The 26,701-nt window shown below is 34.6% G+C and overlaps 1 protein-coding gene across 1 annotated transcript in view; it reads right to left on the minus strand.

Moving 5' to 3' along the window:
• The window catches only part of LOC118742854 (5-hydroxytryptamine receptor 2A), a 170,961-nt gene that overhangs the window by 130,142 nt on the left and 14,118 nt on the right, over positions 1–26,701 (minus strand). The window contains exons 3-4 of the mRNA XM_036475255.1: positions 4,751–4,884; positions 1,243–1,352 (exon numbers count right to left, since the gene is read on the minus strand). Coding sequence (XP_036331148.1) covers positions 1,243–1,352; positions 4,751–4,884 — 244 coding nt within the window. The remainder of the gene's footprint in view (positions 1–1,242; positions 1,353–4,750; positions 4,885–26,701) is intronic.

Below are 26,701 nucleotides of genomic sequence, written 5' to 3' on the forward strand. Positions count from 1 at the left end.
CATATAAATCAAAGTTTTAAACTTTGTGCAAAATTTATAATAATTCATAAAAATTTCAAACTTTTAACGGTATTTCGCAGCTTATGAAGAAAATGCGGGGCGCATCGTACAAAAAAAAAAATGTCAAAGATCAAATAGAATTTTGAGCTCCTTCGACACTTTTATATAAAAATTAAATGAGCTATATGGTTATTAGGACTTTTATTCAAAATTTTGATTAAAAGAAATTTTCTTTTAAATAAAAATTTTTTTTGAAAATTAATTTTTTTTAATTTTGTACAAATTTTGAAACTTTGGTTTATATGGTTTTTGTTCTATCTATTATGAACTATATACCTTACAAAAATATTTAGCTTTTCAACGCTTTTCAACACTATCGCATTGGCTAACGCAAAATTACTTTGAGATACCTTAAAGCGCGTCGGGTATTTAACTAAAAGTTTTTGTATTGCAAAACATGCAAAAAGTTATGTTATTTTCGAATATTTACCAAAACATTGCTTTTGTATACTCCTCCGCGACCCACAGTGTTCTATTTTGGAAAAAACTGGTACAAAATCAAACATCTGCGGTTACGGTGTATTAAAGATTTCGAAATGGAGAATTCGGGAAAAATAGTCTCGTTGGATGAAACAAATACTTAGACTCTGAAAACAACCTTCAAAAATAGAAATTTTTTGTTCTTGCGTCAAGTTTTAAATTTTTTAAGATACATAGCATGGTTTATGTAAATAAAAAAACTTTTGTTTCTTAAGATCAAGGTAATTTTTTGTTCAATCCGACTTCTAAAATCACCTTCAAAAGTAGTTCTTTTTTGGTTTTGTTGCTTTCAAAAACAGCTGGTAATGAATTATAGAAAAAAATTAACTACGATTTTCGGTTCTTGCGACGATGTAAATGGATTCGTTGACGCAAGTATAGTAGAAACGTGTATTTAATTTTTTTAAAGTTCATCGCATACTGGTTTCAGGTAAACAAAGAAACTTAGACTCTTCTATTTTTGAAGGTAATTTTAAAGGTCAAGACAATTATTTTATCCACCAGGAATACTGCATTTAAAAAGCTTTATAATACCGTTACACTTATTTTGCTATCTCTGCTCGTTATCGAGATACTTTTTTGATTTTGTCCCTTTTTCCAAAATAGAACACAGTACCACCAAAGGAAGAAAAATGGTGCTGTAGTGAATGAGCACATATCTTTGTATATGTGTATGAAATTTTAGTTTCTCTTTGTACTCACCTATCGACTGCTATGGCAACTAAATGCAATATAGAAGCTGTACAGCACAGCACATCGCACGATGTCCAAATGTCGCAGAGCTCCGGTCCAAGTATCCAGCCTTGGCTTATCTTTTGTGATTGGAAGTGTATGGCACGTTCGCAAAGTTTTATGTTTTTGTTATTTTGTTAACATGTATGCGTGAGTTCGTCGCACGAGCGCGTATTTCCACAAAAGTTTTTTGTAGCATTCAACATTTTTGTGAAGTTGTAACAATTGGTGTCATAATAGGGTAGATGTAAGGGGAGAATACCAAAAAGAAAAGAATATTAGTGGTGTGAGAAATATTTAAAAGTGGTGACCATGTGTGGAATACAAATTGCATACATATAACAGTAAGAGCAAATGTGTGAAAATGTGCGAAGTGTGTGTGTAAACTAGTAAAGTATAACATAGTGAAAGTTGCTAAATGATGGCAGAACAAAAGGACTTTTGACTGAAAAAGAAGAAAGTTATTGGAGAGTTAGTTAGTTAACAATAATAAATTAGTATTTCTCTGGTGACTTTGACAGTTTTGGTTGGAGCTGCTGGTTTCAGAAATTTTATGTTGTTGTAAGCAATGCTAAGTGTTTTGACAAAATCTCGCCATAAGCTTGAAATTATTTGAATAAATTATTTAAGTAAGCTAATAAATGCTTTTCCTTCAGATCAGGTTAGCCTGGCTGGTCAACAATGAGCTCATAAGACTAAAATGATGACTCAAAATGCTGCTTGGGAGATTTAGGAGGCATAAACGAGTACTATAGTTACGCACTCTTGCAGTAATTTCTCAATACTTTGGTTTAGGGAGGTTGGGGTTTTTATTGAGCTCGAAAAATCGCTACTGGCAGTTTACTGTTTTTCGAAAGACTAATTGAAAGATCTGTTAACGAGGAGGTCTTAGCATTATGCCATTGTGCTTTGAGCAATAAGTTTTTAAAAATTAAATTAAATTTAAAAAAAATATATATTGTTTTCTTTTTAAAACAATAAAAAGTAATCAATAAAAGAAAAATAAATTAAATTAAATTAAATTAAAACAAAAATAAAAAAAATTGTTCTTTTTAAAAAATAAAATCTAAAAATTAAATAAAAAAATAATTAAAAAAGAAAAAACTTAAATAAAAAAAGAAAAAATTCTAGTGCTGAATGAGAGACTTTTTTTCTAAGAATTGTCTGCTGGAATAACAAAATACTTTCGAACTGTCTTGCCTTTTTTTGTCTTACGAAGGACTTTTTACTAGAATTACCTTGTAAAGCTCAACCAATTTGTAGTTATCTGAAAATCTGTAAGATGTACCCGGTTCCTGTGTCTGTTCTAGAGTCTTGTGTTAAACATGAAACCTCGATCTTGCTTGAAACGGTGTCAGAGTCTTCCACGAGGAGCTAACAAATTGTGGTTAAAATCTGTCGGTTTCCATGACCTGATAGTGAAACCCGCTCTGTATAAGCCGAACTCTGTAGAAGGCGAAAATATGCACAAAAATCTGTCGTCGTTCGGAGGCGGCATAAAACTGTAGGTCCCTCCATTTGTGTTACAACATCGCACAACACAAATTGAAGGAGAAACTCGGTCTGACACCTATTTAGCAAAAGTGAAAGCGCCAAAAAATATTTGCATGCTGATACTCAGTTGGTATTGAAACTATCTTTATCGTTAATGGCAACTTTGACGCAAATTCATTTCAACTGAGACGTCGAAATATTGCTCGTGGGGTATTCACTTTTATAGGCCTATTCTTTGACCGTTCGTGTTATATTCAACTCAGCAACTCCAGGTAGGAAAGAGATGGAGTAAGGGGAGTAGCCTTTAAAAATGTTTGCCAATATAAGTGCGTGCATACATACAAAGATATACACTAGGCGACAAAAGAAAGTGTACTCCTTGTTCAAATATAATATTCACCATTATTTTCATGAAGGATTTTTGCATTAATTATTTATGAAAATATATTGCATTCTATTTATGTATAATATAAGCAATAAAAATTTGTTGCATTAGTTATTTATGAAAATATAGTTGATTCTATAAATAAAAAATAAATCATACTTTATATAAAGCTGACAAAACTCAAAAAGTATTCATTATGTTTTTCAACATTTTATTCCGCATTTCCAGAAAATTGTTTAATGAAAAGTTTTTTGCATTAATCATTTATAAAAATATAGTCCATTGTATAATATAAACCATACAAATCAAAATTGCTCACTCTAGTTACATAAATTTCACAAAAATTCAAAAAATTGTGTATTCAGAGTTTCTAGAAAACTTTTGAGTATGCAATTTTGTAGCACATTTAATTTTAGTATAATGAAGTGCAAATTTCAAACATAAATTGCTTATGAAATAAACTGCGGGAGACAATTACTAACAAAATTTTAAAAATTCTACGGTAGGTTTTGTAAATTGCACTTGCTATAAAAAAAACTCAAAAGTAGTCTCAAAAAAAAAAAATTCTCAAAAATTTGCGCGATTTTGTAGCCGGTTGTAACTTGCACTAAAATTCAATGCGCTACCAAACTGCATACTGGAAGATTTTCTAGAAACAATTTTTTGAATTTTTGTGAAATTTATATAACCAGAGTGTGAAACTTTGATTTGCATGCTTTATATTTTTGAATGAACTATATTTTTATAAATAATTAATGCAAACAATTTTTCATTAAAAGAATTGTTCATAAAAAAAAATTGTGAATATATGTATATTCGAACAAGGTGTACACTTTCATTTGTCGCCTAGTGTATATTTACAGAATATATATTTTTTTCAAGGATTGAAATAAGTTACAGGTTGACTACAAAGATGAGTTGTATGTTAGAAATGTGGGTACGCCTCTGAGTTTTCGGCTTATTTAAAGTAGCATGAAATGCCAGAAAAAAAAGAATATACAATCTTATAAGATTGTGTGTTGTTGGCTGATTTCTAAGGAATATCTCAAATATTTTAACAGAACTTGAGGAATTGGCATTCGGAAGGGTATAGTTTATAAAATTCAAAAGAAAATTTAATACTTCACAAATTCTTGCTGAATACAGTGCACATATATATGTATGTATATAGTAAATACAAGGTAGACAAATGTTTTACCATGCCAAGTGGGCATTTTAGTTAAGTAGAATTCTGTAATACCAAGTGCGCTTTCAAGTGCCCAAGTTGGCGAGCTCTAAATGCTTATGAAATATAAGAATAAGTTTGTATGTACATATTAAAGGTCAAGTGTAGCAATGAGCAGCAACAGTTGGAAAATTTCAGCTTTACAAGTAAAAGTAGGTTTAAGTTATTTGGAGAAAATGCTTAGCACCGCCTTCTAAATACTTGAATGTATCTTAAAGCGTCTCGCCAATAATGTAAGCAAAAACTTTCTTAACGCAATGAAAATTTATGCATGCAACTCATTTCATTTCATTTATTTTGCTCAGAATAAATAACATTGTGCGAATTTCTTTTTTTTGTGTATTCGTCTTCATTTTTGCATTCACTTCGCTTACCTCGTAGACGGCGCCCAGTGGCATCACCAGACAGGCAACGAATAGATCAGCAACAGCCAGGGATGCAACCAAATAATTGGCAACATTCTGCAAGTTACGTTCCAATATGATGGCAGCAATTACAAAAACGTTTCCTATTGATGAGCAGTGGCAAAAGTAGAGCAGCGTAAAGGAGTAGTAAGTGGATAGATAATGAAAGAACAGCAGCGGCGCATTCAAGCCAGTTGTTCGAAGACGGTTTCCGTTGGTATTTTGTGGAAAAATTTGTTAAAAAATTCCCGATGCATTCACGAAGATGTTGAAGTTGCACATGTGCATGTAGACACAAATGTACGCACAAATGGTGTAATCGATGTGTGGATGGATAAATGAAGCATTCAAGTGTAAATTCGTAGCATTTTTGTAGATTTTTGGAGACAAGTGTGTAGACATGAAAAGAGAGTAATGGTAAAGAATGAACACACAAATGTATAAATACTTAGGTATTGACTAAAAGAGTGTATTTTTTAATTACTATAGTTATATTTACAAACCGATATATGTTTTACTTTATTGTAAACGCAGTTTTACAGAATATTTGAGCTCATCAAAGTAAAACCGCACATAATTTTTTGGTAATTTAAAAACCGCATTCAGATTTTTAGGTAATTTATAAACTTGACATGACCTTTAATTATTTAAAAATTGCACACAAACTTTTGGCCATTAAAAATGGACATGGATTTTTTGAAATTTGAAAATTGGAAATAAACAGTTGGTACCTACATTTAAAAAATGTATGCCAAAATTTGAAATGAAGCCAAACCCGAGAGATTAGCGATTTTTGCTAGCACTCGATAGGACCGAGGTTCGATTGCTGAAAATTTTTGTCTCGAAAATTACCATTTTTTAGGTGAACCTAAAAAACTTTCTCATTAAGAAGCACACCGGGAATCGGAGGTAAGGCTCGGCCAAACGTTCAACAGAACCGCAAGGGCTAACATTTTTTTTTGAAAACATGTAAATTTTATGTCCATTTTTGAATGCACAAAAATTTATTTTCAATCTTTAAGTGACCAAGAACTTTCTCTAAATAAAAAAGAAAACTATAAAATTTTTCTAAATCAAAAAAATATATGCCCAGTTGTTTAGTTGCAAAAATTTGTGATTTGTGGTTAGGTAATGCGTAAATGAACACAAACTTGTCTCCAGTATTTAAGCAACTAAATAAATGTCGAGTTTAAAAAAAAAAAAAAAAAATTCACTCAGTATTTGAGTTGGAAAAACATGTCTAGTTTTTAAATGATCCCAAACATATATTCCCAGCACTTAAATAACTTAACATTATGGCGAGCTTTTATAAACAAAAAATAAAGGGTAGTTTTTAATAAAAAATATTTTTGACAAATTTTCGAATTGCAAAAATTTATCTTAAATTTTTGAGTCACCCAAGCCTGCCGCCACGATTTCAATATCCCAAATTTATGCCCATTATTTTTGTAAAAAAAATCTTTAACCAATTTTTAAACTGACGAAACTTAATGGCAAGTAAACAAAAAACAGTTTTCAATAAAAATTTTGTTTGCCCAAATTTGAAATTGCAAAAATTGAATGATAAAAACTTGTCGCCACTAATTAAATATCCAAAAGTTTTGTCCAGTGTTTATGTAAAAAAAAACTCTTTAACCAGTTATGTCCTGTTTATAAATGACCAAAAACTTGTTTCAATTATTGAAATAACTAAACTTGACGCCCAGTTTTAAAATAAACAAATGCGTAAAGTCAGTAATTAGTAAATTTTTTGTCCAATTTTTAAATGTCGAAAAACTCTTTGCGAGTATTTAAGTATGTCCAGGTTTAAACACACAATTAGTCCTCAGGTTAGCAAAATACATGCCCAGTTTTTAAACTACTAAAATTAATACCCAATTTTTTGTTTAACAAAAACTAATACATAAATCACTGCCGTTCCATGCGTATTTATAAGCACTTCGATCCCAGTCCCTCGGGTATTTGCCATTGTGTACCGTAATTGTATTTGTCTAGTGAAATTAATACAAATGACTACGATGACATACTCATACAACTGCCAATGTGTCAATGCCTTAATCTGCCAAGCGCTGACATGACTTTGACAACACTGAATCCAGTATTGATGATGCGGACAGCGTCACCGCTGACGAAAACACTGGTAATTGACGAGAATAGCAATCGGGAAAATCCATTTGCCGGCACAGTAGTCAAATCACTAATGCAGATAAAATGGATAATTTACGATGATTTAAGTACGATTATTACAATTTTTACGCAAATACAAGAACGTATGTATGTCTGTACATATAAAAAAATATAAGGGTAGTTACAAGTACATTAATATTTACTTTCAAAATATAAATGGTTCGTAGTAATCAGACTTAGTTGACTTTTCTTGAAACTTAATGGATGAATCGTAATGAAACATATGCTGGGACTTTCACAGAAGATTTTTATAGGAGACTCGTTGTAAATAGTCCTTCGCAACTTTTAGCCAAGATTATTTTAAAGATTACTCTTAATAAACTGAATTGTTTACTATAAAAAAAAGACAAAAGCTATTAGTTTACTGCAAAGAAAGTGACAGAAGCGCTAAATAAAATCCTTAATTGAATCCCTGGTGATCTTCACCTGAAACAAGTAGCTATGAAAACGGCGGCCACACTCAGAGAGTTAGGCCTTTGGGAGACTAGACACTTCGGACATGGGTTGATCATAAACCAAATGCAATTAATTAGACCGACAAAATATGTAAATAGTAGGCAATTTGGCCTTCAGGTGTAACGTGCAAGTGTTATTCCCATCCAGAATGGACTGGAGAAGAGACTGAGTGGCCGACTGAGAGGCAATCTCTCTACACAATGACGGTTCCAAGATAGACTGCTGTGTAGGAACGGGAGTCTACTTCGAGGAACTCGGTGTGGCTCTCTTTCTACGGTTTGGAAATTCTACAAGCATCTTCCAAGCGGAAGTTCTAGGGATACTAGAAGCCTGTAAAATCCTAGGCAATACAGTTGGGCACAAGAGACAAGCAACAATATACTCTGACAGCCAGGCATCGCTATTGACAATAGCATCACTGGTTACCAAATCTAAGCTGGTTAGGGAATGCAAAGTGATAATGAGCTCATAATGTCTCAACCGTTTATTTTGTCTGGATTCCCGGACATAGCAAGAAGTCAATGAGAAGACAGGAGCCGGTTGGGATGAATCCCAAGCGGTGTTACTGGGTTTCTTCCGTTGGAATAGTCCAAAGAGAGATTAACGCGCATTTCCTTGCACTGGCTAGACGCAGGTGGTCTCAGATATACAGACTTGTAAGTTATCGAGAAAACTAGGCCTGTCTACAACAGGACGAAGACCTTGGACCGGCTTTGCTAATCAAAACCAGAGGTATTCAGAATTGTGGCAACCATCACGGGGCACTGGCTCATAGGCAAACATGCGGCCAAAATAGGTCTACCCCATAATATGATTTGCCGCAGCTGTTAGCTAGAAGATAGCGAAGAAAGTGTCCAGCACTTCCTTTGTGAATGTCCAGCTGTTTAGAATATTAGCCCAAAAACATAAGGAAAACTTCTGGTAGCACAACTAACTGACCTATCAGGAGCCAACATAAACGAAATCGGTAGATTCATTAGAGAATCGAAATGGTTCGCCATATCAACATAGAATGTGCATAGACAAATTATCCTCCGCGAGAAATGCACCAAAATGTCGCAACAATGGGCTAATTGTGCCCTGGGCTGCGACTAGGAAGCACTGCAATCAACCAAAGAACTTCCTAATTGTAAATGTTTAGGAAGAATTTGGTGGAGAAATTTGGAGAGCTTTGATGACGTAATTAACATTAAAGATTTGTGGATAAAGTAATTAGATATTTTACCGGAAATACAACCGGATAACGTGGAGCCAATCATACTGAAACAGGGTGAAGGTTGTGGTCTTTCCATCTGCATTGGTGGTTCAGATTTTGGAGTTACCCTTATATGTATGTGAGCGTGTCAGGTAGTGTATTGTAAGTACCCCAGCTAGTATTTTGCAACAAAATTTGGTATGTTTCAGAATCTATATCTTCTATACATAGTAAACATAAAGGAAAGTCCGAGATTTTTGTACGCGGTAATCTCGAAAATTACTGAACGGATTGTGACGAGATTTTATCAAATATACTCTGTATCGATAGAAGAGTGACCTTTTTTACTTAGAATTTGAATAGGGTTGCCACCTGTTTAAAAAAACTATAAAATCCGCATCGTTCGTTGGATTACAAAAGATGAGGTGTCAAATGAAAGGGATTTGCCTCTAGAAAAGCATTAAGGTTTTTTTCATGGGGTTGCCATCTGTTATTAAAATTACTATATTCAATTATAATAAGCGTAGGCATCACTTCTGTACCTTCACTGTCAAAAGATAAGACTTAACCTCTACATGCACAACAATGTATAATTTTTCTGAGTACGGTTGCCACCTATTAAAAAGTATAAAGATTTTCGCCGTTAGTTGGATTACAAAATGAGATACCAAATGAAAGGGCCTGGCCTTCGCATGTACAAACGCTTTCATTTTTTGAATAGGGTTACCACCTATTTAAAAATTACTATCTTCTATACACAGTAAAAAAGAAAGTCGAGATATTTTGACCACGCTAATCTCAAAAACTGCAGAACGGATTTTTACGAGATTTTTTTAAATATAATCTGTATCGATAGGAATATTATCTTTGGTACTTTAAATTCCTAACGGGTTGCCACCTGTTTAAAAAATTATTAGATACACACTGTTCGCCGGATTACAAGAAATGAGGTGTAAAATAAAAGGGCTCGGCTTTTAGATGTTCAATAATGTATTACTTTTTGAGCAGGGTTGCCACTTTTTAAAAATTTAAAGGGTACCAAATGAAAGGATATGGTCTCTGCATGTGAAATAAGATTTTATTTTTTGTTTGAGTGGGGTTGCCACCTACTTGAAAATTATGTATATATAATACGCGAGAGTATTTTTTATACCCGAGCGCAATTGTGCACCAGCTCGAAGAGCCAGAGACCGCGGGCTAGCGCAACAGATCAATAGAGGCTGCGCATAACATGCCATAAGCATTTAATAGTGCATACGTTTAGGCACACTTAATGCTAAGCTATTTAGTGAAATCCAACATTTGCAATGGGCACAAATGTAAAGCATTTGACTCCTTAGCTTTATAGCCGACAGAAGTGACGTAAATTTTTAATGGAAAATTTCACTAAGGACGTGATGTCTTGATTTGGCACCACAAACAGTACGTCGGTTTGGCCAAAGGCCAACAATATTTATAATGTACTTTTTTCCAGGCAAAGTTACGCCCATTCGCACCAACTTTTTAGGTCCTTATTCTATTGTGTTCATGGGCGCAATTGGTTTCTTTGTACGTAAATGTTTGCTAAGAGGAAATAAAGTCGAAATTCCATAAAATATTTTTGCACTTTAATATCGTTGCTTATTCTTGAACTTAAGTTTCAGTAAATTTAACTAAAAGTCACGCTTCCTGAGAAAACATTCAACCTTTTTTATGATTTCTCTCGCATACTTACTTCAAGTTAAACATATCTCTATTTAAAAACTTGCTGAACTTTATAACACCATCATCTCAGAAATTAAGTTTGCCTCCATTTTTTGTTTATAAACTTTATTGCAATTAACGTAGCTTTAACCCTTTAATGAGCGGAACTTAAAAGCGAACTTAGCCTGTGAACTCTTAAGTAGGTTTTCTTTTTTTCGGAGTTCTTAGCTGCTGTTCGCATTTCACAAATTGACTTGGCAAACTTTTAAAAATTTTTATCTACATATTAAAGTGTAGCTAGCGCAACGGAGGACATTAAAGCTGCACAACCACAGCAACAACAAGAATAACAATAACAAAAATAAGAATAACAGCAGTAATAAGTGAGACGGAACCTTGAAAAAATTGTTGGCGAATAAGTAAGTAAGTAATCATAATGACGCTGATGATTAAAAACTTTACGCGCGTTGCATGCAACAAAATACGCAATACAAAAGAATAAAAAAAGACGAGAACGCTTCTTCAACATTAAAGTTGCACTCTAACACACAGCGTGGCAATAAAAATGTGCCATGTAATGACTCTTCAAGTGCGAGTGTGGAGAGCTGCTGCCAGCAAGCGGGCTGGTACGAAGAAATTTTACACTGCAAGGGCTAAGTACTGGGTGTCGAATACTGAGTGCTGAGCCATGTGCCATGGCAGATACTGTGGCGAGAGTATTAAATAACCTTAAATAGTGATGACTTTGGTCATAAAATTTCAGCGTAGCCGAGTAGAGAAAACGAAGTGCGAGATGTGCCAAAGAAGTGTCAGTAGTTAGTACGCATAAAAAAGAGATAAGAATATGAAAAAGTGCGGCAGTACATATACATATGTGTGTGTGTGTGTTGCATATAGCATCGTTACATTGCATACAGAAATAAATGCTTAGGAAAGAAAAAAAATATAAAATTGTGAAGCAATGGGATGCTGGGATGCAGGGCTGCTCCCAAAAGTCAACCGCTCCCTTCCCCAATTGGGTAGTTTAATAATGCCTCTGCGGCGTTATCTTAAAATTCTGCAAGAAAGAAGGAGGAAGGCAGAAGAATACAAGGGAATATAATGCATACGCTTACTTAAGTGCATACATTTACATACAGTCAGTCAATAAAGTTTAGGTACAGCGTTTTTTTTACAATACGGGCAACGATTTCTTAAATATTTTATTTTCAAATAAATTTTTGTAAAAATATGGTTAATTCTATAAAAAAAACTTAAAAATCAGAGTTCCAAACCTTGTGCAAAATACAAGAAAATTCTGCCAAATTTCATTTAAATATTGCACTTTTTATTTACGCTCTCTAGAAAAAAGTTGAGTAAGCAGTTTTCAGCCCATTCAATTTTAGTATAACAAAGTGCAAGTTTGAGGTAGCTAGGACTTACCATTGATTTTTAGCAATTTTTTTTTGTTGAAGGTGTCGCTCATTTTCTCCATATAGAATAATGTTTGATAATTTTTTTATATGGAACAAATATGCGACACCTTCAACAAAACAATTTCCCAAAAATCAATGGTAAGTCCTAGCTTCCTCATACTTGCACATTATTATACTAAAATTGAATGGACTAAAAAACTGCATACTCAACTTTTTTCTAGAGAGCGTAAATAAAAAGTGCAATATTTGATTGAAATTTTGCAGAATTTTTGTTTAATTTTGCACAAGGTTTGGAACTTTGATTTTTGGGGTTTTTGTTGTAGAATTAACTCTATTTTTATAAAAAAAAAATAGCGAAAAATAAAATATTTAAAAAATAGTTGCCCGTATTGTAAAAAATTCGCTGTACCTAAACTTAATTGACTGACTGTATACATATATAGTATATGTACATACGTAAGTGCTATACAGCTGAGGGTAGGAAGAATAAAGCAAAGAAAAATTGCCATAGAAATAAAGATAACTGCGGGCAATAAGCGCTGTATGGCCGCATAAAAAAAAAAATCAAGTATGACCACTTGAAGAAAATGTGTAGATAACGCAAATTTGTTGCAGAGCTGCAGTTGCGGCGGTGCCACAAGTTTGTGGCTGCTTGTGCGGAGGTGCAATGCCACCCAACCGCTTGCTGAGCAGCCGGTAAAAGCTCTGGGGGGGGCAGGTAAGAAAAATTGCGCACAGGTGTGTGAAGTGCCATGCTGCTGTTCAGATATGTAACAGCGCCCATGTAGGTGATTTTATGTAATTGCACGATTGCGGTAATGGCCATAGTGAAGTGTAAATTTATTTTTTTTATTTTTTATCTGGTAAAACAGAGAGAATATTTTTGAATTTCGCTGGTCTAAGATTTTTGATGAATTAATTGTAAAACTCAAGAGATGCTCAGAAAATAATATAGATTTTGATAATACTTTGAAGATGCATTGCAACTGCCATTACTGCTGTTATGGAGATTACACTGGATCACACTTTCTCTGGAAGGCTAATTTCTGAATTCGTATGCAGTTGAAAAAAAGTTCTTACAGAGCTCGCTTTCAAATGATAAACACATAATAATCGAGATACATATGAGCAAATCTCAAGAGTTTTGTTTTTCAGTGTTACTCCCTTCTCACGCCAGAAAAACAGCTAAATCATTCTTTCTATATTTATTTTAATCAATCAAGTTCCACAAAAAAGTACAAAAAATGATAAATCAAGAATTCGAACAATTTTAGCCTAAAAACGTTTACTTAGTCGAAAAAGTACCGAAATTACAATTTTTTTATTATCACTTGAAAAAAATCAAAATTATTTTTTAATAACTTTAAGAAGTTTTCAAATAGGCCAAATCCATCTCAAATGAGGCAGGCTGACAACTTCACATCAATGAAACATGATTTTCTACAATAAATGAAAGGATACGTATTTATATTTTTTTTTTGGAAAAACGATTTTTAATAAAGACAAAAGCATATCAATTTTGAATTATAAAAATGAAGACGATAAAAAATAGATTCTTCTGACTTCCAACATGGTTTAGCCCGCTTCAAACTTATGCCAATTCTTCCCCAAATTGGTAAAAATTTGTTGTAAAATTTTGAAGAAGAAAACGTGGCTTTTTCGATAAATTCAACTTCTTTTCTTTTTACAGCATTGACCGCCATTTAGTTACATAATTTTAATGTTTATGCAGATTTCAAACGAATTTTCAATGTAAGCTAGGCCACCTATAAGAATCAGGACTATAAAATTATATATTTTAATTAGAAAAAATGGCAGACAAAGCAAAATTTTTTAATCGTTTTTTTTTTTTTTTTTATAATTTAAATTTGATATGCATAATTTTATTAAAAATCGTTATTAAAAAAAAAAGATACGTTTCCTTTAATTTTCCTTGTAGACTAAAATATTCCATCGGCAAGCAAATCTACGATGTGAAGGACTGTGGATTTGGTCAATAGAATGTTCATGTTAGAGGCAATGAAACTGGCTTCATATACAACATACCTGTGGAGTTTCAAGAGTGCGCCACCAAATTAAAGATTTTTCCCTTTTAGGGCCGAATTCACAGTGCTTAGTTAAACCATTGTTAACTTAACCACCAACAAGAGTTTAATTATGAATTTATATTCAGAGTCACATAGTTAACTATGGAAATTCGTATCGCCTGAAAATATACAAATTCTTAAAATCAATACTTTTCGATTCAAATTTGAAATTCGTTCCACAAAAAAAAAAAAAATATTTCACAAGATTTTAACTATGGGGGCATGCTGGTTTAAACTTTTGTTAACTGAGCATTGTGAATATGAAAATCCATAGTTAAACTCTTATCAGTGGTTAACTACGCACTGTGAATTTGGCCCTTAAAAGTTTAAGTCACTTCAAAAATTTAACATTAAACGGCGAAAATGTTTTTCTTACCAAATCGAACAAACCTGTAGTAGTAAAACTAGTGTACCGCCAAATATTGGTTTTAAGATGACAATGATTTACTAAACAAAAATTACAATTTAAAAATTTTTATTGGCACACTTGAAATTCATAGTTTATGCAAAACTTAATTGTCAAAGGTAAGTGTACCACAATTTTCGACCAAAAGCACGTTTAAGTCGAAAAATGTAACAACTCATGAGATTTGCTCGTATATGGATTATCTGAGCCCCACAACTTGACCTATCTGCACTGCAAAACAAAAATAGTGGAAGTGAAGCCAAGTTCCACCCCATCTGGCCTTTACATCGCAGAGAAGACCTCTTTCTTCCTTTGCTTCCCCAAGCGAGATATACCCTGAATAATTTCAAGGCTGGAGCAAGGCTTGTAGTCATCCTTACGACCGTTAAAAAGCTCTTACAGCTCATCGTTCTGTCGCCAATGCATAACGGCGCGTAAATATTTCTCCCGAATATTTAGATGCTGCTTCTGCGCCATTGACCAGCATGGGCATGATGAGTGACTTATAGAGAGGGTTTTTTGGATTTTACTTCTCAATTGCCTACCCAGTCCAACGTAACGCTTATTGACAGGAGTGATTCTCCGTTGGATTTCTTATTATTAATCCAGCAGCTAATGCTTGTTCCTAAATAAACAAAGTCGTCTTCGGAATTATATGCAGATTAACACGGTTTAAAGCCACCCTGATAAGAACTAGTCGCCGTTTATCGCCGGAAAACGTTAGCTTTCACACAGTATGACATTTAAAAGTCTCTAGACTTCAGCTGGAATCGAACCGGCATCATCGATATGCAAAGCCAGCAACACTAACAACTGAGCTATGCACACCTCGTAAACTCTTGTTGCTAGTCCATTTCCTTATTCCACCCCGACTAAAATCAAGTGCAGCCGATTCGCCGCTATTTCAACTTGATAGAGTGGTTGTTTTTGTTAATTCTATACACTCATTAGAATTATTGTAATTAATTTTCTTCAAAGTGTTGAATGCTTTTCTTACAAAATATGTGCTTCTATTATAATTGTTTATCATTAAATTTGTGAAGTTACCAAGCAGTGAGACAGGGTAATCAAAATAATTGTTTTTCTGTGCCAGCTCATATGTGGTATTTCATTTGGCGGATACAAGGTATTGCCCGCCATGCGACGATGTGTGCACTGTTAATAAACTAATTTGAAATAATTTCCAGGAAAAATCACCACTCTTCTATTGCAATGTCTGCATGTTGGCATCACAGAATGCATTTCTTTAGAAAATTGAGCTAGGTTTTCAAGTGCAGAGAAAAGAGACTCTGTGAATATGAATATTGGCAAACATTAGTTATTATGGCAAAATTATTATGGCAAATAGAGATTTGCATTACCTTACAAGTACTTCGTCAGAAACATTTCTACGAAAACGTACGCAGGAAATGATGAAAGTATTTATACAATTTAGTATACATATTTTTGGGTTTTCAAGTGAAAAAACTATCTAGATTAAAATGTAACTAAGGAAGACATTTTAGCAAATTTTGGCTATTTTTGTTTCTTTAAATGTTAAAATGTTAGGATATTATGTGAATAAAAATTTTAAACTTTGTAGAACATTTATAAAAATTCCTCGAAATTTAACAAATGTTAATAAAAATGTTTAACTTTTTGATCAGGTTTTTTATAATTCTTTTGAGTAAGCAGTTTCGTAAACCATTAAGTTTCAAATAGCTAGGATTTAACGTTGATTTTTGACAATATTTCGTTCACTAATTTTCTTCCAGTACAACGTATGTTGGACAATTTATTGTATGAAGAAACGTGCCACAAAACGAATTGCCAAAAATCAACAGTAAATCATTGCTACTTTAAACTTGCACTTTATGGTACTGAAATTGAATGGACTACAAAACTGCATACTAAGGATGTTTTCAAGAAGTTATTAGATTTCTCAAAAGCTCAAACTTTTGTAAAATTTTCCAATTTTTTTTAGTTTTTTTAGAAAGTTCGAAGCTATACTTTCATAAAAAATAATAAACATTAAATAAACGAAAGGAAAATAGCAACATAATGCTAAAATATATCTTTCTTATTTATATTTTGGCCACTGTATATAAAAACTTTAATTTATCTGCTCAACTGTCAACAGCAGTATTTTTGGGGGTCACACGTGTCGTATGAGTAACAGAAATCTTATTTATATGCATTCGTAAGCGAAGGTACATATGTATGTATGCACATTAGGGTGGCCCAAAAATACACCCATTCTGCTCGATTATTTCTGTGAGTATGGGTAAACAATTTCGAGAAATAGGGTTTCCAGATATTTGAAAATTTTGAATTATTTAAAGGCTCAATAAAATAATTAAGTTTCTTTATCAAACCTAAAAGCGTTTGAAGAGATTTAAAAACAGTTTTGTACGGGGTTGCTACCATTCTTAAAAATACAACAACGGTTATTAAAAATTTAAGCTTACTTAATACCACAATATGGGTATCAAATGGAAGGCTTGTGCACTCCCAGCAAAATTTTTTAAAATATATACTTTAATTCAAATATAGTTTTTGATGGGGTTGCCACTTATCTATAATAAAAAATGTTTTCAATCATGCTACTTGCGCTTAAGTAAAATATGAGTTTAAAACAAAAGGTGTTGAAATAAAGTTTTAACCCCTACATATTTCTGGATAGAGTCGGCACCTATCTAAAAAATTAAAATGAGTGCCATATATCGACGCTACCATGTCAAAATATCGAATGTGTTAAAATGCATATTGCATAATTTCCAGGGACCGTAACCGTTATGGTTTTTATAATAAAAATCAAAATTTAATCGTTATGTTGTGATTTGTATTTTTTCGATCAGTTTTAATCGTTATTTTATGATTTTTATTTTTTCGATAACACTGGTCTACAAATTTCAACTTTTTTTCTGCGAATAAGACGGGACCTGGTGTTTCTGAACGGATTTTTCGTGCTGAACACGAATCCGGGGTCAAAAATGTCCCATCACGTCACGTTTTCGAGAAAAAAGGGGTTGAAACCCCTAAAACAGCGTTTTTGGCCATTTTCGAAAAATTATAGAGCTGAACCCTGACGTGGTACAAATTTTGCATATATCAGAAATTAAAGGCTAAACCGTGCCCTTTCGAATGAGCCCTATGCCGAATTGATCGCGTGCACCCTTAAAGCAGGGGGTGTATTTGTGTTTAGGGGTGCAGGAAAAATTGATCACAGAAAGAATTTAATCTTAAACGATCATAGAAAATTAATAATGCCAAGGTTTTAACTATATTAAAAGTCGCTGATTACGAATCTGCAGTTAGATTTTAAAAATTTAAGATGACGGGTCGAATATGGTGGATGAAATTCTTTCTGCGATCAATTTTCCCTGGACTCCTAGACACAAATACACCCCCTGATCTAAGGGTGCATGCGATTAATTCGGCATAGGGCTCATTCGAAAGGGCACGATTTAGCCTTTAATTTCTGACATATACAAAGTTTGTAGCACGTCAGGGTTCAGCTCTACAATTTTTCAAAAATGGCCAAAAACGCTGTTTTTTCCTGCACCCCTAGACACAAATACACCCCCTGCTCCAAGGGCACATGCGATCAACTTGGCATAAGGCTCATTCGAAAGGGCACAATTTTACCTTTAATTTCTGACATATGCAAAGTTTGTAGCACGTTAGGGTTCGGCTCTACAATTTTTCGAAAATGTCCAAAAACGCTGTTTTTAGGGGTTTCAACCCCTTTTTTCTCGAAAACGTGACGTGATGGGAAGTTTTGGACCCCAGATTCGTGTTCAGCACGAAAAATCCGTTCGGAAACACCAGGTCCCGTCTTATTCGCAAAACCCTTGTAGACCAGTGTAATTTTTAATCGTTATACTATGATTGCACGATTAAAGATGATCGAAAAAATAAAAATCACGAAAAAACGATTAAAAATGATTGAAAAAATAAAAATCATAAAACAACGATTATTTTTGATTGGAAAAATATAAATCATAAAATAACGATTATACAACGACTTTTAAATAAAAATCCTTCATGATAACGATTATTTTCGGTCCCTGATAATTTCACCTATCTAACATAATTACCCCATCTTAGTTAATAGATGGGTGGCACCCCTATTTAAAAAAACATGTTCGTCCAAAGCTTATGCGTACACCTTTCGTGTTATTTCCATGCTGAGATATTAAATAAGCTTAAATTTTTAATAATCATTGTTCTATTTTTTTTTAAAGGTGGCAACCTAGTTGAAAAATATTTTTAGATATCTTTAAACTCGTTTAGTTTTGATGAAGAAACTCAAATATTTTATTGACCTTTAAATAATTTTAAATTTTCAAATATCTGGCAACCCTATTTTTAAAAATTTTACCACAAACCTACAATAAATGTCGAGTAGAATCCAAAAAAAATTACTTGAAACATCTATTGAGTGGTTTTTGCGTGAGGTGGTTATAAAAACATAAAATAACTAATTTTTATATTTAACAGATTACGGATGATCCGTTATTAAAACACACTTAGTAAGATTTTAAGTTAAATCAGCTTCATAGTGCTATATTTTGAAGGCCTTAGAAGGGAAGATGTCTTATTCGATCAAAGAGTATTTATTTTTAACGATTTTACAAGAATTTTACGAATACATGTTTTCTCCCCATGTAAAATACATGGAAAACTTCAAAGCTTCGGCTGCACGGGTAAATATTAATCGATTTCAAAATAAAAAAAACGTGTCCTCTTATTTTTGATATCCTTCAGATCTGGGGATTGGTTGGCTAAAAAAATACTTTGGGACGCCCTAATTTACATACACATGTATGTGCCATTTGAAGCTTTTTGGTATTTTACAAGTTTCGTATAGAGAAACGACTAACGATGCATTTTTCACTTTCATCAAAGATACGCTTGTGATGCCCTTAGGTGCTCTATTGCACTGACACTGAAACGCACATGAACTTTACGCTCATCTATGTATGTATGTATTTATATATGTGTGTATGTATGTATGTGCTATAGATATGCACACATATGTATGTGGAAAGATGGGTAATTTGAATTTCCATGAAAATGCAGCATGTTGAGTAAAGAAAATTTAGCTGTCATATTGCTTTAAAAGCTTTATATATTCGTCCCTTTGAAGTGCCACTAACAAATATTCATATAAAACATGTGTAAGTAACTACAACTACAAAAGAAAAGAATTATAATAAGTACATAAGTACATGAAAAGCATCAAAATACCTCATACACACTGCTTCCCCCATTTCCGGTATAAACTCTACTGCGGCCACAACTTGTGGCAAGTAATCTTCAAAAGACTAGTTTGTTTTTATTTTTCAATGGATTTTCGGCGGCTTCGCTTACACATTATTGTCGGCAACGTGATGTCAGATAATCTGGCTGGCAGTGTGGCAAAGGCGGGGACAAACGTGCCGACACAGGTGTAGTTATATACATACATACATTGATGTATATATGTGTACATAAATATGTATCCATTATAGCGTAAACTGCGCAAACTTCCAACTTGTTAGGAAATGTGTGTGGCAAGTGTTGGCTGCTGACTAGATAATGGCATAGTGGCACGTTTACGTTGACATTTATGATTGCAAAGATTCCGATAAACGGCGCTCATATTTTAGTATACCTCCGCTTTGCTGAAGTATGTACCTACGTGTGGTAGTTCTTGTAGTTAAAAAAATTGTAGTGTTGACGGTATTTCTGATTCGATTTCAAAATACGTGTTGGTTTAAAACTGAATGTATTTTTATTCCGAATTCGATGCTCCCATAAAAAATAATTCACATATGTATGTATGGGTTGCGGTTATCTATAGCGTAGTCGAAATGTTACGAATAGTGCGGCTGAGAAACAACAAAGCTCCTGGAGAAGACGGTCTAAATTTTGGATCCCTGATTTTGAGTACAACATTCAGCTGCATTTAAACTGGACCGGACTTATTCGCGCTGCTTGAAACCAAACATGGTTTTAGACAAGACAAATAAAATGCATGCGACCTTTTCGAATCTAATAATGGAAAGTGTAATTAGGGCTGCCAATCGGAATCGCAGCGGCACCATATACAGTAAAATAATGATACGAGAGGTTTGTCTAGCAGAGAAACTCCTGGCATCACAGAAAAACACTTGTTGGTTATCTATAACTTTGAAGTAGCGAAGACTTTACGGGTGCTACTTTGTGCTCGGTAGACTATTGAAAAGCATAACTGTCTCTCGACGAACAAAAATTACGCTCTACAAATCTCTAATCAATCCCGCCATTTTATATGAAAAATATAGACTTGTATTGACGGGAATTCGTTCCACAAACCATCGTCTAATCATCCTGTCGGGAAGAAGATTAGTGTTTTTGAAGTAAGAAACAAAACGGGGGGCCTGATTGGATATCGATGGGCCGAGCAGCTGTATTTTAGTCTGCAGCACTCGCTAACGCCAAAGCAGAAAATCACGTAAATCTTGCGATGAATCCGTGTCTTCACTACACCAAGGATACACGAGTTTCATGGGTGATTTAAGAGAGGATATCACTTCTACTCAGTCTAAAGTAGCACTTGTTGGCAAGAGTGATTCTCCTTTTTATTTAAAGACTGACTCTCGATAAATTTAGTTGGGCCTTTCTTCCGCATGCATCGAGAACGAACTGTCGCAGTCACAACATAGAGAGACTGAAGCAGGCGATTCAGAAGTACCACTACTTTGTTCTACGCGAATTTGACAGAATTAGATTTTCATGTGACGTCATTAGAGAAATGTTCGCGTGTTCATCTTCCTTACTCGTTGCTATCGTGACGTCAACACATTTACAATCTTGTATTCTATCATTACTGTGTCATAGCAGACTGAGTGCGGGTTACATTAGTAGGGCGTTCTCTTACATTTTCTTTGAATCGTTGTCAGCATCGTCCTGGAAGAGCTGGAAAAAGGAATGTGAGATCCTCGCCTACGCTGACGACTTTTCGATCTGCTAGCTTTGGGTTCGTTTTTAATCCTGGAAAAAAGTTTCTCGCCTTGTTCAACAGGATATAGAATAATGTTTAATTCTAAGCTTTCCTCGATGGACGGGGAGCGAGCGGGAGTCAGAGTGTAGGACCGCTTATGGTATGATCGAAATTAGTTGAGAGCTGCCTGACTTCTCTCTCGGGCGATTCTTACTACATTAAATTACTTACAAATTCGGCTGGTTTTGGTTCCTGAAATTGTGAAATTTCAGAAAACCTTCCAGAAAAGGCAACCTTGAGGTTATTTTTATTGAGGTCTTTGCTGAAAGAGAGGTTCTAAGTGTTTGTGTGGCAATCTGTGGACTGCTTCCGGACCGATGCGCCCTTAGTTGGCTCACCGAGCGTTGGGCGGAAACTCCGGCATTAAAAAACCTTTTGGCCACGAGTAAATCGGCTGTGAGCGATAAAGCGAGATCCTTGGGCTGGCCAAGCGCCAACTCTCAGTTGTGGCAGGAGTCAGAGACCTATTGGCGCAGCTACTTGGAGTATGACGAGGTGGAATTATGTTAGTATTTTTTCTCACCTCACTTATTCTGCTTTTTCAAGACTATTTTTTAAACATCTAGGCTCGTACCTCTTCGAATCTGCCGTGGAACTCTTTGGGGTGGACATCAGCTGCCTGGGAGACTTAATTATGGCCGAATTATTCGCTGCCGAGTTATTGTTAAATTTCCCAGGTAGAAGTTTTGTCCATAAAGAAGGCGGGGGTTGGTTTTACAAACACTCGACCATCTGTCGAGTCGGTAACGAAAGTGTGTGTAAAGAAATTTGAAAGCAATCCACCACCACCACAACCCCCTCAGAAGTGAAACGGACAGAAATAAGCATTTTGAAATGCAATTTTGTACAGTTCGCAGAAGTTCAAGCATTGCTGTTTGCTATTGTGTTTATTCGCACGCTTGCCGCTTCAGTTATTGTTTATGTAACTGTGCGCTGACTTGCAATATGTGCAAGGTGAATGTGAATATGAAATTGGATGCCACTCAACGACAGTTCAAAATTGCATGTGACTGCTTGTGACACGCGAGCAACAAAAAGAGAAAAAAAAGAGTTTTCCATAGCATACGCTATATATGCGTTTACAATCGCATTGCACTATGCATTTTTGTTATTTGTGAAAGTGGCTCTTATATGCAGGGAATATGAATATGCATTTTCTTTGACGCATCTTCCCGTTCGTCTTGATTGCTACGGCGGATGTGTCTGTCACTCATGCTCAATTTCATGCTCAATTGTCAATGTATGTATCATGATACATAGTCGTGAATTTGCTACATCCGTCCTTTCAGCGTTACCACTTCACGTCATATTCTACTATATACAACCATGTGAACATACATACATACTACTTACAAATATGTATATGTACATATCATTAGTTTTTCGGGGAACAAGCTTGCAGCTCGTTAAGTTCGTGCATATAACAGCTTTATGGTTTTCGTGTTTGAGATAGTTGTACATTAACTGGAGCCCAACATTTCGATGCTAATAGTAATGCATTTGTCGACACCATAGTGGCAAGGGTAATTGTAATGCCAATTGTAAAGGCATTGATAATTGTAATTGGTAGTTATATTAGTAAGGGTATTGGTAATGGGGATGCTGATGGTAATGGTACAGGTAATGGTAATGGCAATGGTAATGGTAATGGTAATGGTAATGGTAATGGTAATGGTAAGGGTTATGGTAATGGCTATGGCAATGGTAATGATAATGGTAATGATGATAGTAATGGTGCTGATAATGGTAATTGTTATGGTAATGGCATTGGCGATGGTAATAGAAGTGGTGATGGTAACGGTAACGGCAATATAATGGTGATGTTAATGGTAATGATGATGATAATGGTAATCGTACCGGTAATTTAACTGGAATCGCACTTTGACAAAAGTAAGGAACCTAATAAAAGATTAGTAACAGCTGAGCTTGAGGCCAGCCACGTTAAAACAATGACTAGTGAAGAGATAGAAAAAAACCCGGATGATTACTTACAAGAACATTGACGGCCCCCATATACGTAACAAGTACAAGTAGTATAGAAGGTACAGGCAATAAAGGACAGTGGTAGTCAGCAGCACCATCCACAAAGGCTTCAAGGTTTCAAAGAACCCTGATCTAAGAATCAAAAACCAAATTGATTACGTTGGGAAAGATAGGAAATACGCACAGAGCGCGCTATCCGAGAATCAAATATCGACTGGATCAATTCCCCTTAATGTAACCAAAGTTCACATGCTCGTTTAGGAAATAAAAAACATCCGTCGCTCGTTTCAACTATACTTAAACCCCTTAAACAAAAATATGTAGCATACCAAGCCATCCTGCAGCCAGTGGCGAAGCGAGCGGTACAGAGAATAGAGGAAGATAGAGAGAACTCTTTTTAAAATGAGGGAGAGAGATAAGGAAAGGCGTGAGTGGAAGGAGCTTGAAATGATGACTGAAGGAATCTGACCCGAAACCAGCGTCGAAGAGCTATAGTGTATGTGGGAGCTGCTAAAGTGGGGTGCAACAATTAATACGGAACGGTACCGACCACAACTCATCAAATTATCACACTGATTTTGGAAACACGTTAAAACTCAATTAGAGAAAGTAACGGAAAAATTGTATATAATATATTTGCTTTCCAAAACATACCAGAAGATTGTAATCTCAGTGCGCTATGTACAATCCATAAAAATATCCGGTATCCGGCTTTTGCGAACCTTAGGCTTAAGCACCTTGGGCCGCACTTTTTCCACACTCTCGATGAGATTTCAGGGATAAATTTCAGTTATTTGTGGAGCTTTATAGTGACCACAGAGCCGTAGTTGTCAACGCTCTTTTCCTTCCCATCTGCCTTCTTGCTTTGTCTCTTTTCCCTTCCCTTTGCTTGTCTCTTTTCCCTTCCCCTCATTAAGGCAACCACAATATAAAGCCTAAGTGCGCCTCCGCCCACGGAGAAGGCCCTCTAACGATCTTTTTGATATATGGGTTCAACTTAATGCATTAAAGGAGTTGGTAATTCACAATATAAGAAGTCTTCATTAAAAAGGAGGCTAATTGGCTCGCTTCTCATTTTAATTTCCAGTCACGCTTCATATTTTTTTTGCGCTACATAAGCGTATTTGTATATATTATCACATTTTTGATGCAGAATAACAAATAATACAGAGTTAAGACGGTTTTTCGTCAGTAGCGTATGTAAAAATAAAATTTTTTTTTTACAATGATGAAAATAAATTAACCATGCTGGTAATAAAATGGTAAAATACTGCTGATTTCAAATTAAAATAAGTTGAAAGTTTCTTCTAAACTGAAGTGGTGGACTGTGGACTGGGTAGGAGACGTGGCTGTCAGCCAATCCTGACAATTTTTCAAACTTCTCCTTCCCTAAGTGAAAGTGTAGCATACACCAAATTTCATCGAAATCAGAATACTATCAATTTTTGGCCGCAGCTTATATGCGGACGTTGCACTGTACGTCGCTTACTGACTATTACCTTATTTTTTTTTATTTTTGTTGCATTTCTGTGTTCTCGCTTTCATTGGATGAAATGGTGTTTTAAATTAAAAGGTCTCTTAATACAAAAGTGTTCCTTTTATACGCCCAAAGCACACTCCATACCGCTCTACCTACCAACAATTTTTCATTTTTTCTTATAACCATGATGCTACAAATTCCTGTGCAACCAACACCTTAATTGAGAAAATGGACCGGCAGCATTTCGTTCATTGTTGCCTTATGTACTTATGTTTGTAGGGTATATTTTTTTGCTGTTCGTGCTATTTGTTGCCAATACCGTCGCCATTTTCTATTTACCGTTTATCACTTGGGGAATCTTTGCTACATTTTGTGTTCATTTTCAATTTTCTACTCTTATTATCGTACAAAACTGTTTCTTCAATCTGAAGCCTTTTTTTCTATCGGCGCTAACGAATAAATGTAAAAGAGAATAAATAAAAATGCGATTTTTCCATCGTCCATTTCTCGGTTACTGTGTTTCTTCTTTCAAATTGCCTTTTTTTTTGTGTGGCAAACAGTCTTCTCATTGTTGTCCTTTTCATTAGAATTTTTTCTTGTTTTTTGCTTTGGGTCTATTGTCACCAGTCTCTTTCGTGTTTCCATTCTTTGTATCACTGTTCTAAGCTCTTTCTTGTTTCTTTTTTTTTCTTATTCCCTCTCTCACTTTGAAGTGAAAATGGCTTGGGTGTAACACATTTCTGGTTTATTTTACTTTCTTTTGAGTGTCTTTTGCTATTTGTTGCATTTTTTGCTAAACATTAGATAGTGTTGTTGCTACCTGTTACTTGCCGCTGAGTTGAATACACAAAGCTGCTGGTTTTCTTTCTTTATATTTTTCCAACCGAACGCTTCTAGCTACATTTTGGTTGGTAAAGAATTTCTGTGTGTTTTAAGAAAATGCTTTTATTTGCGACTTCATTTCGATTAAAGTGTTGAAATAAAATGTAATTTTAGAAAAAAAAAATACAGTTTAAAAGCAATTATTTAAGGGGTTAATTTTTTTTTGTTGCCTTATTAGGTTCTATTAGTGGCGATATTTGTGGATGTTCTTGAAGTATGTTTAAATTTATATATATCTATGTGAATTATAGCAAAAAATTACTTCCTCCTGCAGTTTTAGTACACCGTACAAAGATTTCATAAGACTCAACGTAAAACTAAATTCCATAGGAATCGAGAATTTTGAACACTGCCACTTTTTAAACAGTAAGAGTGCAAAGAGAGCAGAAAATTCAACCTTCACAAAATATCAAATATTGGTTGGTGAAGCTATCCGTGGCTTGTGTTTTTTTAAATTTTAATATTGCGACAGAACGTATTCTAAATACAATACTCAATTTTATTGAACCTGATGTATACAGAATCCTAAACATTATTAGTTATTTAGCCATTAGAGTAAATATTTTCTCAATTTGCTACCGACTATATAGGACCTGAAGTTGAATGTCAGATACTTTTCTTTGTAGTCCCTCCCATTGGGAGTGGACTGGGACGATGAACTTGATATATCTGCCTGTACACCGATGACTCCAAAAAAGAACGAATAGTTGGATAATCCCCGGGATTAAGAATAACAATCCATCTTTGCAATCCAATTTTGCAAGCGCTTTCCAGACAGAAGTATCTGGAGGCTGCCGTCCTATAGAACGTGGTGGTTTACATCACACGTGTAGCAATTTTCTTGCAGCGCCGGGCGGCTATTTAGACCTTGGCACCTTCCACAACAAGGTCGAAACTGATTAATCGAGAATCGGATATCATCCCCAATTGGAATCGTAAATAGTGAAATCAAAGGCAGGCTGCCGTATATCCAAACTCATGTGGCCGATGTGCAACAATAACAGACATATTTGCGGTATGTAGGCGTTAATGCGAACTGCAATTGCAACGATATAAAATGTGAAATCACAAAATTTTATCAACACCAATTCAGTTGAAAATCTCGCATCAGTCATTGCATTTCACTCTATACCTAAAT

Source organism: Rhagoletis pomonella, unplaced genomic scaffold, assembly GCF_013731165.1.
Source record: "Rhagoletis pomonella isolate Grant_MI unplaced genomic scaffold, Rhpom_1.0 Rhpom_scaffold_00007, whole genome shotgun sequence".
In the NCBI taxonomy this organism is placed as follows: domain Eukaryota; kingdom Metazoa; phylum Arthropoda; class Insecta; order Diptera; family Tephritidae; genus Rhagoletis; species Rhagoletis pomonella.